At 34.3% G+C, this 16,503-nt stretch overlaps 1 protein-coding gene across 1 annotated transcript; it reads left to right on the top strand.

The window, feature by feature from the left end:
- The first annotated feature begins 6,927 nt into the window (after window positions 1-6,927).
- LOC111489919 (S-protein homolog 1-like) lies at window positions 6,928-7,341 on the top strand. The gene has a single exon (XM_023138325.1). It carries the CDS (start codon window positions 6,928-6,930, stop codon window positions 7,339-7,341), a length of 414 nt encoding a protein of 137 aa, XP_022994093.1.
- The last annotated feature ends 9,162 nt before the right edge of the window (window positions 7,342-16,503 follow it).

Raw genomic sequence — 16,503 nt, forward strand, 5'->3', positions numbered from 1 at the left:
ATCCCCCAGATGCATGAACACACATAATGCATGAGGTCCCCCTATTTCTACATTTATCTTTAATGACCATAACCCCCCTGTCGCGTTCCATGCTTTATGTCATTCTCATTTTCAATTCACATTTCATATACATTTCTATCGGGGTTATGATTCCAGACAGTTTACCGTGTTTCATGTCATACAATTCATGCTGTTCACATTTACATATTCCATACAAACATGCCATAATCATTCAAGAACCACATATCGTCACATGCATAACATATCACATCAAACTAAGCGGCATACATAGCATACATTTTCACGTTCACATGATTTCATACTTAAGCACATTAAATTAGCATACAATTTAATGACACGTTGCATCCACGGGCACGTGCCAACATACAGCAAATAACGCGTAACCTACGATGGGTGAGCCACTTACTTGGTAGGCCTTAGCCAAAGTACTCCCTAGAATATAACGTAAGCTCCTAGCTCCTCGTGAACGTTTTACGCTTTCGTTGGTGGTTGATTCCTATTGGTTCATTTGTCACTTTCGTTAGTATTTCACAAATATAATTAAATCCCAACTTGAATTTGTGAAATACGACCTTAAAAAGTTTTATTTTACCTTAAACAGGGCTAAAACTAAGTCCGGGAGGGTCGGAACGGTGACAAACGGGCTGGAAATAGGTTTCCCAAGCTGAATAAGCCGTCGAAGCCGAGAAACCGCCATCGAGCCGATTGAGCCGCCGGAGCCCAAGGGAGCCATGCTGCAGACGTGCCACGTGGCACAATCAGTGAGCGACGCGTGTGCAGGGGTCTCAGGTCGAGGCGCGGGTTTTCAGATTGCTCACGGGTTTTTGGTCATACGCGGGTGACGGGCCATTTGCGGGTGATGGGTTGTTAGCGGGTGATGGGCCGTTCGCGGGTGACAGGCCATTTGCAGGTGTTGGGTCATTCGTAGGTGACAAGTCGTTCGCGGGTGAAGGAAAAATGTAGGCGAGCTGGGCTTATGAGCTTTGGGCTGACCTAAGGGGACTAGGTTCGGTTTGGGTTACGGGATCTGAGCCTCGAGCTGGACTTTGTCCTCTTTGCTCGATTGTCTGCACATTTTTTCGACGACCTTTCTCTCTCCTCGATAACGTCATCTCGACGTCCTTTTCTCCTCCTTTTTTCTCCGTTCCCATGTCTCTTCTTCACTCTAACCCCATTTTCGGTACAGATTTCGTTTGTAAGGGCCTCACACTCCCAAATCTAGAGAAGTTCAGAAGTCCGACGTTCCGTCTTTCTTTCCGATGGTGTTCAACATAAATGATTCATCTAAATCTACTCATGATGGGTGTAAAAGGTTATGGGATTACTTTTGTGAGGTAAAGTGGAGGTTTTGACATTGATCTCATATGGTTGGGCTTTTCCGGAGTTTCGTCGGAGTTTTCTGTTCCTTCTCATTTTTTTTCATTGTTTTCGTTCTTTGCAGGTCGTTTCGGGGTGGTTGAAGGTCGGGGTCGAGTTCTATGGCATCCCAGCCTTCGGCTTCCCATTGTGGGTCGTGTGCGAGCGAAAATTTCAGCTCAGTTTTTGGCTCTGTCGACGACCTCCTTTTTTTTTATTCCGTTACAGACTCAACTCGACAACACGCCTCTCCGCGACCGGGTATTCAGTCTAACCCTGTTTAGTAGGTTATGATATGATGTAAAGCGTGTGAATATTATATTTGTCTTGGGTTACGTGGTAACTATAATTATGCCTATGCTACATGCGAGTTATTGTGAGGAGGCCGAGAGAGGTCATTTTATAGCTTACTAGCCTTAGGAAGATAGAGAGGTGACGTCGCAAAGTGCGAGACGTTCAAAGATGTACATGAGACTTTGTAAGGTCTAGTTATAAGAATCACGGTGTTCCAAATGAGCCTATTGCCAAGAATATTCAAAAAAATATGTCAACAACACCTACGCACAAAAAACTCAATTGATTTCAAACCTATCGCATTAGCCACTCAAGCACATCAACATTTGTTTAAAAAATCTATGTTTAATTTCATAAATTATGTAAAAGTCAAATGGTCAATTTGACTTATTCTTTTGTGGAGATTAAAGGGAATCGTAAATAAATCTCATCCACAAACGTCTCGAATAAATCCCGTCCACAAACGTCTTTTGTCGGGAGACTATAAATACCCACAATATGTTATGTAAAATTCAAATTCGTAGATGAATGTAATTCAGATCTCAAATTAAGACGTTTCCCTTAGAAATCCGAGCATCATATTTTCCATTTCTAAGTTTCAAGCAATTCTTGTGGTTGAATTGCACCCGAGTCATTCAATCAAGCCTTGAACAAGTTAGATTGTGGAGTGACTTAATTTGGAACAAGGTTCCAAATCTTGCTTCTAGATATTCGATCGTAAAAGGTAATCTAATTCTAGCCTTATCTCTTGGTTGATCCAAATTTCGTATAACGAGATGTTAATTACTTTGATTCAAGAGTTCTTGCTAAAACAAAAGCTTGGATCGTTGGGTTGAGAATTAGGGTTGCCTTATCAATTTGGTATCAGAGCGTAGGTTGCATCTTTGTGGCTGACTCTAGAATTGATTTTATCTTTAATTTCCGCTATTATTTATCGTTTCTTTAAAGCTGTCATTTATTTTCTTACTGTCATTTCCATCGTTCTTCATTATCTTTCTATTTTGTTCTTAACATCCTCTTAAAGATCCTATTTAGATCTTGAAAAAAAAAATCCTTATCATATTTCTCTTAATAAATCCTTATTATTAGATCATCTGCACGTTTATTTGAAGATCAAATAAATTTCAATTCTCATTTTTCCCTAAAGCATATAAATCTGGAATTGTTGTGTTCGATCTTCACGACCATTCTCTTTGAAATTCTTTTTTTCTGTGTGCAATTATATCGAAAAATATTTTTGTCTCTTATTTGTTTGTTCACTTCTTGTTTTATTTTGTTGTTATTTCATAATTAACTTATCTTGATTGCCTTGAATAGCTTGCTACTATCAGAATTGTTTTACCCATATATTAGCCTACCTTGATCATAATTTAGTCACTTTCTCAAACAGCCTACCTTTGTGTGTATAAACAAGAGTGTCCCTAAGTGTAAAATCAGTGAGTTGAGTGTCTGAGGTCCTAAACATATTTTACTACTGTTTGTACAATCATGAACCAAGACGAGAAAAATGGAGGGGAGATCAATGATCTAGTTGAAGAAGTCCAAAAGAATGAGGAGGAATTGGAAGATTGGATTCATTTGGCACTTATTACAAGAAGACTTGTTAAAACTCATGTTACGGATGTTGATGATCAAAGAGACAACTTGTTCCACACACGGTGTTTAGTCAAGGGGACTGCTTGTAGTCTTGTCATTGATAGTGGAAGTTGCACCAATGTTGTAAGTACCATGTTGATCAAAAGGTTGCAAATTCCGACCCAAGATCATCCTCAACCTTACAAGCTCCAATGACTCAATGATAGTGGAACAATGAAGGTAGTTTCTCAAGCTTTAATATCTTTTACTTTGGGAAAATATAAAGATGAAGTTCTTTGTGATGGAAATTTGATAGGAGGGTTATGTATGATAGCTATTTGAATAGGTATTCTTTTGTAAAAGATGGTAGAAAAACCATTCTTGTACCTTTGAGTTTTGCAAATGTATTTGCTGATCAATTAAAGTTGGAGGAAAGAAAGAAAGAGTGTGAGGAAAAAAAGTTAGAAAAACAAGAGTTGAGTGAAAAAATAGAGAAAAATCAAAGAGAAAAAAAGAAGAATGAAAAAAGAGATGAAATTGAAGAAAAAATAAAGAGAGAGTTATTTGGCTATGGTTGTAGAGGTGAGAAGGTTTTCACAAAAATCGATTTTTGTACTTATGTACAATGGAGGATTTTTGGTCTCTAACTATAACAACATGGCTTTGCCAGGTATTTTTCAATCTCTTTTACTGGAATTTGAAGAAATGTTTCAAGATAAAGAAATACCTCTCATTAGAGGTACTGAACAAAATAGACTTCATTCCAAGGACTGTTATTCTTTATAAGTCAGCTTATCGAGTCAATTCAACCGAGACAAAAGAAATTTGAAGGCAAGTGAAGGAGCTCATGGAGAAGGGCTATGTACGGGAAAGTTTGAGACCATGTTCTATACGAGACTTATTGGTGCCAAAGAAAGATGAAACTTGGTGCATATGCATGGATAATAGAGTCATCAACAAAATCATGGTAAAGTATCGACATCCTATTTCTAGGTTAGACGTTTTGCTTGATTTATTGCATGATTCGTGTCTAGTTATAAAAATTATCTTGAAATTTGGATATCATCAAATTAGAATGCACGTAGAAGATGAATGGAAAACAACTTTCAATATTAAGTTTGGATTGTATGAATGGCTTGTTATGCCTTTTAGGTTAACTAATGCTCCTAGTACACCCATGCGCTTAATATATAATGTTTTGAGAAAATAGATGAGAAAACATGTTGTTGTTTATATTGATGATATTATAATTTATTTGAAGTTTTTGCTTGATCATGTGGAGCATGTTAAATTAGTTTTGATTACACATACAAAAGAGAAATTTAATTTTAATAAGGGTAGTTTTTGCATGGAAAAAGTTCACTCTATTGGCTTCATAGTTTGTAAAAGTAGAGTAACTTTAGATAGAGACAAAGTTAAATTCATTATGGATTTGCAAATACCAAAAAGTGCACGTAAATTTTAGAGTTTTCACGAGTTAGCTAACCTCTATAAGAGATTTATAAATGATTTTAGAACCATAACTGAACTATTGAATGACTTAGTGAGAAAGAATATTGTTTTTAAATGAGGAGAAATGCAAGAGAATGCATCCAATTTTCTTAGGAAGAAATTAAGCAAACCATCCTTTGTTTTGGCTAGCTTTGATAAAATTATAGAAATTGAATGTGATGTATGTGGTTTGGGCATAAGTGTTGTCTTAGTTCATGTATTGCATGTGTGGCAACCCTACTTATGGCCTGGAGAATTGGTGATCCATTTTGATCATGAAAGCTTAAAGTATGTGAAGGGTCAAAGCAAACTGAATCATAGACATGCAAAGCGGGTGGAATTTATTGAAACATTTTTGTATGTCATCAAATATAAGCAAGGTAATATGGTAGCTGATGTGTTATCTAAAAGCTACGATCTCTTTACTTCTGTTAGTGCAAAAATTCTTAGAACTTGAGCATATTACTGAATTATATAGAGATGACCAAGATTTCAGAAATATTTATGTATCTTGTTCTGCAAAAAAAAAAGCTATGGATGGTTATTATTTGTTCCATAAATTTTTTATGCTTTGTATTTCTAAATGCTCTATAAAAGATTTTCTTTGGAGAAAAGCACATGGTCGTGCCTTAATGGGACATCTCAGAATTAATAAAGTTTATAAGATGTTGCATAAACACTTGTTTTGGTCGAAGATGAAGCACGATATCCCAAAGTTTTGTAGCAAATATTTTAAACGCAAAGAAACTAAATCTAGATCACAACCAAACGAATTTTATACTCATTTGAATGTACCTAACAACCCTTGGACTAATATATATATACAATTTGTTCTTGGTTGACTGCACACTAAAAATGGTAAACATTGTATTTTTGTTGTGGCAGATACGTCATTTCTTTTTCTAATTCGAGGACGAATCCGATTCAAAAAAATATGTCAACAACAGAATTTGAACATATGCGCAGAGAGCTCAATTAATTTCAAACCTATGGAATTTGAATGTACCTAACAAGCCTTGATCAAGTTAGATTGTGGAGTGACTCAATTTAGAACAAGGTTCCAAATCTTGCTTCTAGATCTTCGATCGTAAGAGGTAATCTATTCTAGCCTTATCTCTTGGTTGATCCAAATTTAATATAAGGAGGTGTTAATTACTTTGATTCAAGGGTTCTTGCTAAAACAAAAACTTGGATCGTTGGGCTGAGATTTGGGTAGCCTTATCACCTAGTACGAGGTGAAATACCTTGGACCCAGCCTCCTATGACCATAATTCTAGATGGCAAGCATGCCTCCATGGAGAGCACATAGTAGCCCTAGACAGTATAGAAAATGCCTTGGTACAAACCACATAAGTAGACCCAAGAAATATTGTTCATACAACCAAAGACGATCACTATAGGAATTAAACACCCCTCAAAGCAAACCATTACCTCAATTGAATTGAGTTTTGGTTAAGTTGGGAAGTTGCGAGATAAAATCCACCAATAATGAGAATGAAGAATGGAAGTCATGACTTCAAGGTTTGGTTGGAGGCTTCACGAACTAAGTTCAAGTTTATGGACTAACAAAAGTGTGTTGTGCCCTTTATGCCATTAATGAGATATGGGGTGTAGGATATTCCTATTGATGGATCACCTAATGGATGACAAGTCGTTTTGGACCTTATGGATGACAATTCTTATTTGAAACTATAGTTCTAGAATTTTTTGAACTTATCTGTTCTCCCTCACCTTAAAATTTCTAAGGTCCTCGTAAAAAGTTTGAAAGTTCAACTTAAAAAAATAAATCGGGAATTTAATACCTTGAGTGCTATACCATATGTAATCTATGAATTGCTTTCTCTATTTTATATTTTCTACCGGAAAGTATGCATATTTTGTTGTCCATTTTATGAAAGTGTTTTAAAAATCAATCAAATATTTATTATTCTTGGGCTAGTAACTCAAGGAATTTTGTTATTGAAAATCTAATAAATCTCTAAAATTATCCCAAAATTAACCTTAAATTGTGTTGCATAACCGAAATTGGTTAAATCATTAAGTTTTTTACAACCATAGCATGCATTTACGTAGTTTCTTGCATGTACTATAAGTATGTATATTTATTCACATGTCCAACACAAATTGGTAGTTAAGCTAAAGGTTGATTAGGAAATGATAAAGAATATTGTCGTTTTCTTTCTTTTCATGATGGCTTTAGTGGGGGCTCAGGTTCCAAGGGTCGCGTTACCACCACCACGACCTTCTAGATATTATATTCATGTGGTTAACGGGCTAAGCAAACTTGGGTTGCTTGTGCATTGTCAGTCTAAAGACGATGACTTGGGGTATCATCGTTTGCTTAATCATGGAGATGAATACCAATGGAACTTCAAGGTTAACTTTTGGGGAACAACCCTTTATTGGTGCAAATTGGAGACGCCACATGCATATGTCTCTTTTGAAAGCTTTTGGCCTGAAACGCAGCACTTATGGCTCCGTGATAGGTGCAAACATGGAACTGTAGGAACTTGTATTTGGACGGCTAAAGATGATGGAATATACTTGAGAAACTTTCTTGCTAATGCTGATGAATTGATACACAAGTGGATCTATAAAAGATAGAGAAGCTTTATTATCTCCTTTTGGTGGAATTATCCTTGAGGAACAAATGAAAAATAATGGGATAACACGAAAAGGTTGTTTTTTTTTCTTTTATTATTATTTTTTTGTATGAAATGTATTTGATAATGAACCGGTATTGTTTTTCTCCAAAATTATAAATTATGAAGAAAAAAAATTAAATTTGTATATGAAAACAAGTTTTCAAAATTGTAATATCGTTTTTATATTAAAACTAAAAAAATAATGATTTTTACTGACAAATATTAGAGAAAGTTTAGAATAATAAAATCGAAAATAGGTATTAAATGCTCATGTTACTGCAAATATTCACATCAATTTTAAAATAGGATAGTCAGCACAACCCTTGAATTTCCATATATCTTATTAAAAGTTTCCCATATTATATTGTAGTTCCACAATCTTTCTTGATGTCCGATTTTCAAGAATTTGGATTTCCGACCAAAATTAAAAATATGAAAAAGCAAACAAAAAATGAAAAGTAAAATAAAATAAAACATGAAAATTCGATAAAATATAAATTTAAATGAAGATAAACAACACCAAAATAAAATATAAAATAATATTTAATTACAAGAGGGTACTGTTAAATTTTTTTATAAAGGTGAAAATTGTGTTGGGATATACAAACACCACTAATGAGGCAAATACCTTATATGGTGTAAATTATATTATTCAGTTAATAATGCAATCACACACAATATATGACTGTGACTTATGGATTAAACCATAGTATGACCTCAGATTTTTTTCAATTCTTGGCAGAGTTGGATGCATGGTACTTTTCTACACACGGCCCATGTACGCATACATGGACCCATCAAACGAATTGTTATACGTGCCCGTTACGCCGGACTTTGTCGGGCACAACACAATACACGTCACTGGACCCTCATAAAAGAAAAAGTCTTCGTGATAACATGTCGAACATAAATATCGAAGGTATGCATCCGTACTAACATAACATAACGGGGAAGTATCCCGATACACATGACATGCATACATGCACGAGGTCCCATGATTTTTATTCATAAGATAACATTTATTTTATTTCCTTTCTCCTTCCCTCCATAACATATTTCATGTATATATCACGCATACATGGATAAACATCACATAATTCATCACATAACTTTACATGGAAAGATGTAACATTTCATACTTATCATACCATAACATATACCATCACAATATATCATATCATAAACATGTCACTTATCACTTGTCTCGTACCATAACATATTTCATATCATTTTCATATCATATCACGATGTGTGTATATATATATATATATATATATATCTGTCATTTAGGTGTCGTATCATAATCATATCGTATCGTAAACACTCCATGGTCATATCGTAACCTAATTTATCACAACCTTAACATACTTATACCTATCACAATGATATCGATTTCATGAACGTACCTTAGTCATATCGTTACAGGAATGTATCTTAACACTATCGTTCTATCAATCTTTCATGATCCTATCCCTTTCTACCCATAACCTAACCATATACTTTTATCAATCTTTCATATCCATTGCACTTCTATACGTAACTTCACCTTAACGTTTCATCAACATATCTTACTCCTATCATTACATTACGTTCAATGCATTCTTTTCGCATCTTATCTCAAACATATCATTGAACACATCGTACCATAAGTATTAACATACAATTAACATATTAGAACATATGAATACCATATCATAAGCATATCGATCAATAAACAGTTCACACATATCAATATATATGACACGTGCAGAACCATAGGGCACGTGTCAACATTAAATATAATCATGCCGATAGTAAGGCCACTTACCTGATTAGCTTAGGCTGGTGTCACCAATTTATCATTGAGAAAGTTTGATTTTGTCCTTTATATTCAAGTCAACCTATATGAACCATGACATCAAGTTCAATTTCAATTCTCTAAATTTTACAACGCTCCATTTGTTAGACTTCATGTGAGCATTAGAGACTCTATGAGCGGAGTCTTGGAGGGTTATATATATATATAATTTAATTTTCATTAAATATGTTATTTTCTATTATTATTGTTTTAGGAAAGATATTATTATTAGAAAGAATTTGATGGAGTTTCTTGACATGATATTTTTTCGGTTTTGTCTTTTAATTTTCACCAAATCCTTAATTTTTTCTCTATTAAATTTCCTCTATGTATTTTTAAAATTAATCGTATTTATTTTAATTCTTCAAATTTCCTCTTTTTCTTTTAATCAATTATTGCTCCTACATCTTTGCTTAAATTTTCTTACGTATTTTTTTCTTGTTTTTCTTTTCTATTTTATTCTTTTCCATTAATTGTTTGGCTTTACAATATCTCCTTTTTCTTTCTTCTTCTTATTGTATTTTTCTTTTATTTTTCTATTTTATTTTGTTAGCAGTATTCTTGATTTCCATCCGTATTGCATTTTGCTCGGTTTGTGCTAATTAAGTGTCGTGAACTCGCATAGGTTTACTTGGATTTCAAAGGGAAAAATTGAACTAGCTCTAAGTACGATTTAGGGACTTCAACTTAACTACCTTGGTAAGTTTCTTCACTATTGTTTTGGTTCGATGAATTGTTTGAAGCACGAGTGGCGGATGCCCTGTGGCCCTTGCTTGTGTCGTCCCTTGTGATTTCTATATTTGCATATTATGTTATGACTTGTTGTTATGATGACAAATGTTACGTTTTGTAATTTCATGTTTACTTATTATGCTATTGTGAATGTGACATATTATGAAAGTATGGTAGCATAGATTACATTCACTTTATGTAATGATAAGAAATGGTTATGTAATGTATGAAATGAACAAAGATATGCATTGCACCAAAGATATATGCCAATATTTTAATTGGGATAGCATGGTAAGTGCTAGGCTACTCTCATCATCCATGGGAGGTTCGTTGGCGAACCCTACCCACAGGACAATCTAGTCACCCAAGGTTAGGGAAGTGATCCCCTATGCTTGTCAACTATTAAGATTACCCTCATAATCCTACGTCTCCTCTTTTGACGGATCAACTATGCAAGATAATCAAAATGAACTATCGTTCACACAATCCTAGTTGGCCTAGGCCTGGCTCGACGGTACTTGTACCAAAGTGTAAAAGGAAGTTGAAGTAACGCCTTAGATGCTATCTTTTCTTGCTTAATTTGTACCATCTTTCTATTCTTTGACCATGGAAACCTTCGTTGCTTATGCAGTGAGGGATCGAATACCTAGATTGAGGCACGTCTTCATAAAATTATAATTAGACATTGTGGTGATTTCTAGTATGAACATCTTGGAAAAAAGGTTGGTTGGTTTCTTCCTTATGGCCAGAGAGTCACCTATATTTGGGGATGTGATACTTCTACATTAGCCAACAATTAGGCTATCTCATGGTATCCCACACTCCCTTTTTAAGGAACAGATTAACATCATAGTGGCTATGTTCAAGAGACTGCAGGCCATTAAATGGAACAGAAGCTCAAACTACTAGCATGTGCTTAGCTCAATAGTACTAATATTGTAGTGGAAAGGGATCGGAGGGTCTAAAGATAGCGTATCATCCACGCATCTCATAGCCTAGATAGTTACCTTGGTAATTCTTTGGAGTCGTGGAGATCTACCATTTTATTAGGGGTCTCTAATCACATCTTTGGGTAAACACAGGTCTAGATTTTTTATCACCTCTCACTATCCTACGGTATTTTGGTAAGGCAACCCTAATCCTTAATCCAACGAATCATGCTTTTGTTGAAGCAAAAACACTTGAATCAAAGTAATTAACACCTCCTTATACAAAATTCAGATCAATCAAGAGATAAGGCTAGAATTAGATTACCTCTTACGATCGAAGATCGAAGATCTAAAAGCATGATTTGGTAACCTTGATCTAAATCGAGTCACTCTGCCGTCAAACTTAATCAAGGCTTAATTGAATGGCTTGGATGCAATTCTACCACAAAAATTTCTTGAAACTTAGAAAGGACTAATATGATGTTCCAATTTCTAAGGAAACGTCTAAATTTGAGATCTCAATTTCATTCATCCACGAATTTGATTTTTACATAACAATTTCTTGGTATTTATACTCCCCATAAATGCATAAATGACGTTTGTGACCATGATTTAATCCCGATCCCCTTAAATCTCCACCAAAGACGAAGTCAATTTGTCCATTTGTCAATTCCAAACAATATGAGAAACTAAAAATAATAAAGTTTTCCACCCAACTTTGATACGTTTAAGTGGCTAAGGAGACAGACATTCTTGATTCTTATCATATTTAGTCCACTAGAAATCTATGGACCTTATCAAGATTCTACACACGTTATCTCGTCCTAATCTTATCACGATTTTCTAGTGCTTGCGAAGCACATGTCGCTCTTACCAATTCTAATTTCCTACGCAATGGAAAGCATAGAAAACGACATTCATACAAAATTTTATCATAGGGGAATTTTTGTAATTTCTTCCATCATGCATGATGTACTCATCCATATAGCTCAATTTTTATTTTAATCAAGCATATAATACATAAAAGACATACATACAATACATACTCACAAAAATAAAGCTTTTCTGAGGTCGTTAACATGTATTTTTTACCATCTAAGTTAAGGAATGCTCGTCCCATGCTATCATGTCCTAGCAATCTCTACAAGTATTACTTGCCTAAAGTCTATGTGGTTACTTACTTGAATGGCGCTTACCTTCCTGAGCCAGCTATTCCACGTGTTTGGAGCTCAAGAATTTATGGAATTTCACTCGTAGATCCTAATTCAAGCATAATTATGTTAATATCGAAGTCAAGACAAAAAACTGACAAATGGAGGTCGAACGAACAAAATGACACTCACATGCACTTACACACGTCGAGAAAGGGTTTTTACGTGCAATTTCACGCATGGTGATTTTTTGTAGATCTCGGTTACTCATTGAGTCATTGGATCGGTTTCTGGTTGCATTTTTTGTTATGGTCAAAGGTTAACGAGTTGCACACGCAAGCTTTTTGATCGAATCAAGATTCAGGAATCGAGTTAACCTACATGCACGTCACAATTAGTAGCTGAACGATTCTCTCCGCTCAGCATTTGCCACTTGTCATACTGAGCTTTAGACTCACTACGGTCAACGTCGTCCAACGCGTGCCTTCTCCCTTTTAGCCAACATTCATTATTTTAGAAATACAATGAGGTTTCTATTACCTATCAAATTTCTTCTAAATTTTGTAACTTCTTACGGGTACACATAGGTATTTTCTCTTAAGTTTATTTTAGCCACAAAAAGAAATAATAAAATGCAAATTCGGTCCAGAATTTAAAACTTAGGAAATTTACCATTTCTTTAAATTCAATGAAATACTGCCTTCAGATCGTAATGTACTCTGGCTTCGTGTATGAATCTTGGGTGAAATTCCCCCGATATGAACCTACTAAAAGTTTAGAACTTAATTTCAAGAAGCTAAATTAGAAAAAATGAAATGCTTGCCTACGCTTCATTTATTCTTGAAGAATTTGAATAGTAACACCCGCGCCACAACAGATACATGACTCTTACTTTCATACACTTCATTTATTCTTGAGGGTGAATCTCAAGTGCAAAGGAAAAAAAAAATGCTTGAGAAGCCTTAGGGAACCTTTGGGGCAAAAATTCAATATTTATCAAATTAAGAAAAATTTAGATAAAAATGCACGAGACAAAAAGGTAATTTTTCTACCTTATAATTTGAGGGGTCTGGGTTGACCGGTATAGAAAACAAAGAAGAGAGAGGAAAGTAGAATTTCGATGTTGTGGAAGGAGGAAAAACAAGAAAGTAAATAGGACGTCAATCCCACACTTTAATGAAAAATTTAGCAAAAGATTTATCTCTAGTCCTAGTAAGAGGATCGATGAGTGTCAGTTTTGGTTGTAGGATAGTTCAATTTGACTACGATGTTCCAGGAAAGGATTCTTACAAGTTTCGTGTTGAAACTCGACCATGATTTGTTTCAGAATTAGATTCGAGAGATTTATAATTTCGATAAGAAAATATATTTTTTCCAAAATTTGAACTCAATTATTAAGGTCTCTGTCTTCCTAAAAATTAAAAAAAAAATGGCATCAAATTGGTTGATTCGAGATCTTTATTTTTCGTGAATAAACCTAGTAATTTCTAGTTGACGATTGGAAGATAAAAAGCAATCCAAAAAAATTATTGAAATGCGTCGCTCACCGAAATCTTGAAAAATTGAACGTTGGAAGAATCGACCGTGGATACACAGCTGCTGGAGACGAGAGAGAAGCGTATTAGGGAGAATGCACTACATATATACATTGAGTCATGTTTTTTTGAAAAATTGAACGTTGGAAGAATCGACCGTGGATACAGAGTTTTTTTCAAGGTTTTTCCAAGGGAGAAGTTCCATATACCTTGATCACTCTATTTATAGAGTCATGTTTGCATGTTCATGCAAATTTGAGATTACCAAATTTTGACACTCAAGCATCCAAGTTTTAGTTAACCAAATTTTGACACTCAAAATTCCTCTCAAATTTGTAAGGTTTATTTGGGAAGCATCCAAGTTTGGTTACACCAAATTTTGACACTTCAAAATTCCACTAACTCAAACATTGATTTTTCTATTAAATGAAGTCAACATTTTAATTTTTTTTATTTTATCTCAACAATTAAATTCAAATTAAAGTAATATTAAATGATTAATTAAACTATTTAATTAATATTTAACATTAATTCAAATGCCAATCCCAATAAATTCCGACACATATTTGATTAAAATATTTAAATCTTATTTAATTATCTTAGATTCTCTCTTTTTGTTTAATTCATAAATAAAATAAAAATGCTGTTAAATATATCGTATATATGTAGCGCATCTTCCCTAATTTGAATTCGAACACTTCGAACTCATTCGTCACACTATTCTATGGTTTAGTTCGATATGAATTTCACGGTGTGAATTTTCATGCAATAATATAACAATTTATATCTATCACTCATTGAACCCTCAACATGCATACTATACATTATAACACTTATAACATACTTGGAATGCATGAAACATGCTTAGCCTATAGTGGGATGTTAAATCTATATGACATACTTTATGCATATACATTTTCTATTTAATTAAAATATACATTCATAATGCATAATTAATTAAACACGCTAAAGTTGATTGATTTTGGCATTTTAAAGCAAGCAATTAACTAAATTATTACATTAATAATTAAAAATAACTTGAACCGCTCCCGAGGATCACGAACTGGGCGAACTAACCCTTAAAAACGTTGAACCGGACCCCAAAGGTAAAAGAACCACCCGAACCACCTCTTCCATCTTCTTTTTCGGTTCAGCTTGCTATCGCCACTATTTTCGATCAATTACAACCTAAAATGGACTCTAATGACTCCATAAAAATTACAGACCTTTCTTCATTCATTAAAGCCCATACACATTAGGCTTATTACAAAAATTGTATGAAATGGAAGCATAAAAACATGTCAAAACAAAAACCATACACTTTAGCAACCACAAAATTTCATTCATGAAATGGTACTCACCATGATCAAATTAATGTAAATAAAGTGCTTAAAACTTGCTCTGATACCAATTGATGGTGTTAATATAACATGCGGGAGCAATTTGGATCTTAGGCACTTTTAGAACATCAATTATAGTAAATAACTAGCATGTTCATAAGTATTAAAACTTAATGAGTTTGAATACTAACCTTTTGTAGTTAAAATTCATTTTTCCTCACGAACCGGTTTTGAACCACCACTAGCGTCTTCTCCACTATCCTCCGGTCTTAGAACGGGATTGTGGAATCCGGTGAGTGACTAAACTTTGGAGAGATTTTGTATATATGCAGAGAATGTTCGTGAGAGGTTTTTCTCAAGGTTTTTCACAAAGAAGAAGACCTTTCATGTTTTATGATCACTCTATTTATAGAGTCATGTTTGCATGTTCATGCAAATTTGAGATCACCAAATTTTGACACTCAAAATTCCACTCAAATGTTTGGGATTATGTGGCAAGCATGCTTGAGTTAACCAAATTTTGACACTCAAAATTTCACTCAAACTTGTGAGGTTTATTTGGCAAGCATTTAAACAAAATTTTGACACCTTAAAATTCCACTAACATGGACTTTTCCATTAAATAAAAGTAACATTTTGACTTTCTTCATTTTGATTTAACAATCAATTTGAATTATAAATTTCAAATTAAAGTAATATTAAATAATTAATTAAACTATTTAATTAATATTTAATATTAATTCAAATGTCAATCCCAATTAATTCCAAGACATAATTGATTAAGATATTTAAATCTTATTTAAATATCTTAGATTCTCTCTTGTTGATTAATTCGTAAATAGAACAAAAATGCAGTTAAATATATCTAATATATGTAGTGCATTCTCAGTAATTTGACTTCGAATACTTTGAACTCACTCGTCGCACTGTTCTATGGTTTAGTCCGATATCAGCTAGCAGAGTGACCTAATGGACCTATAGATCATGGGCTCCAACGATCCAAGATTAACCAGTTAAACACATTAACCTTGTTAACCAACATTCGTTAACTACTAGGACATTCCACTATAGCCTAGTAGTTGCACTCCCCTCACTATAGATATATTTCTATCCATTTGATATAACAATGATTAGTAAGTCGATCCTTCACAGGTTGTTCGTAACTAGAGCTTCAATTTACCATTTTACCCCTGAAGTTACTTCTTATTTCTTATGTCTCACTGATCCTCTAATGAACAATTGGTTTGTGGTCCAACCAGTAAACCGAATACCTCTCAGGCCAATGAGAGGGTGGGGCCCCTTGTTCAAGACCTGGAGTCAGTACTTAAGGGAACTACCTCTCTTCTATCCCTAAAAGTGGGTAGGAGTGAATTCCATCTTGCACCCCACGTCCCCAGCCATTTACCCAGTCTTACCCCTGAAATGGGAGGCCTATTGAGTCGGCGAACTTGAGCCACTCTTACCCATGCAAATCTAAGGATAATTCCGAATAAACAGGAGTTCATGGTTAGCTTAGGATTAAGATTGAGTTACCTAGGTCATCGAATGAAAAGAAAAACTGTCTCAACAGTAAACGACATTATAAAGTGAGAGTGAT

The sequence above is a fragment of the Cucurbita maxima genome, unplaced genomic scaffold (assembly GCF_002738345.1).
Source record: "Cucurbita maxima cultivar Rimu unplaced genomic scaffold, Cmax_1.0 Cma_Scf00015, whole genome shotgun sequence".
NCBI lineage: Eukaryota > Viridiplantae > Streptophyta > Magnoliopsida > Cucurbitales > Cucurbitaceae > Cucurbita > Cucurbita maxima.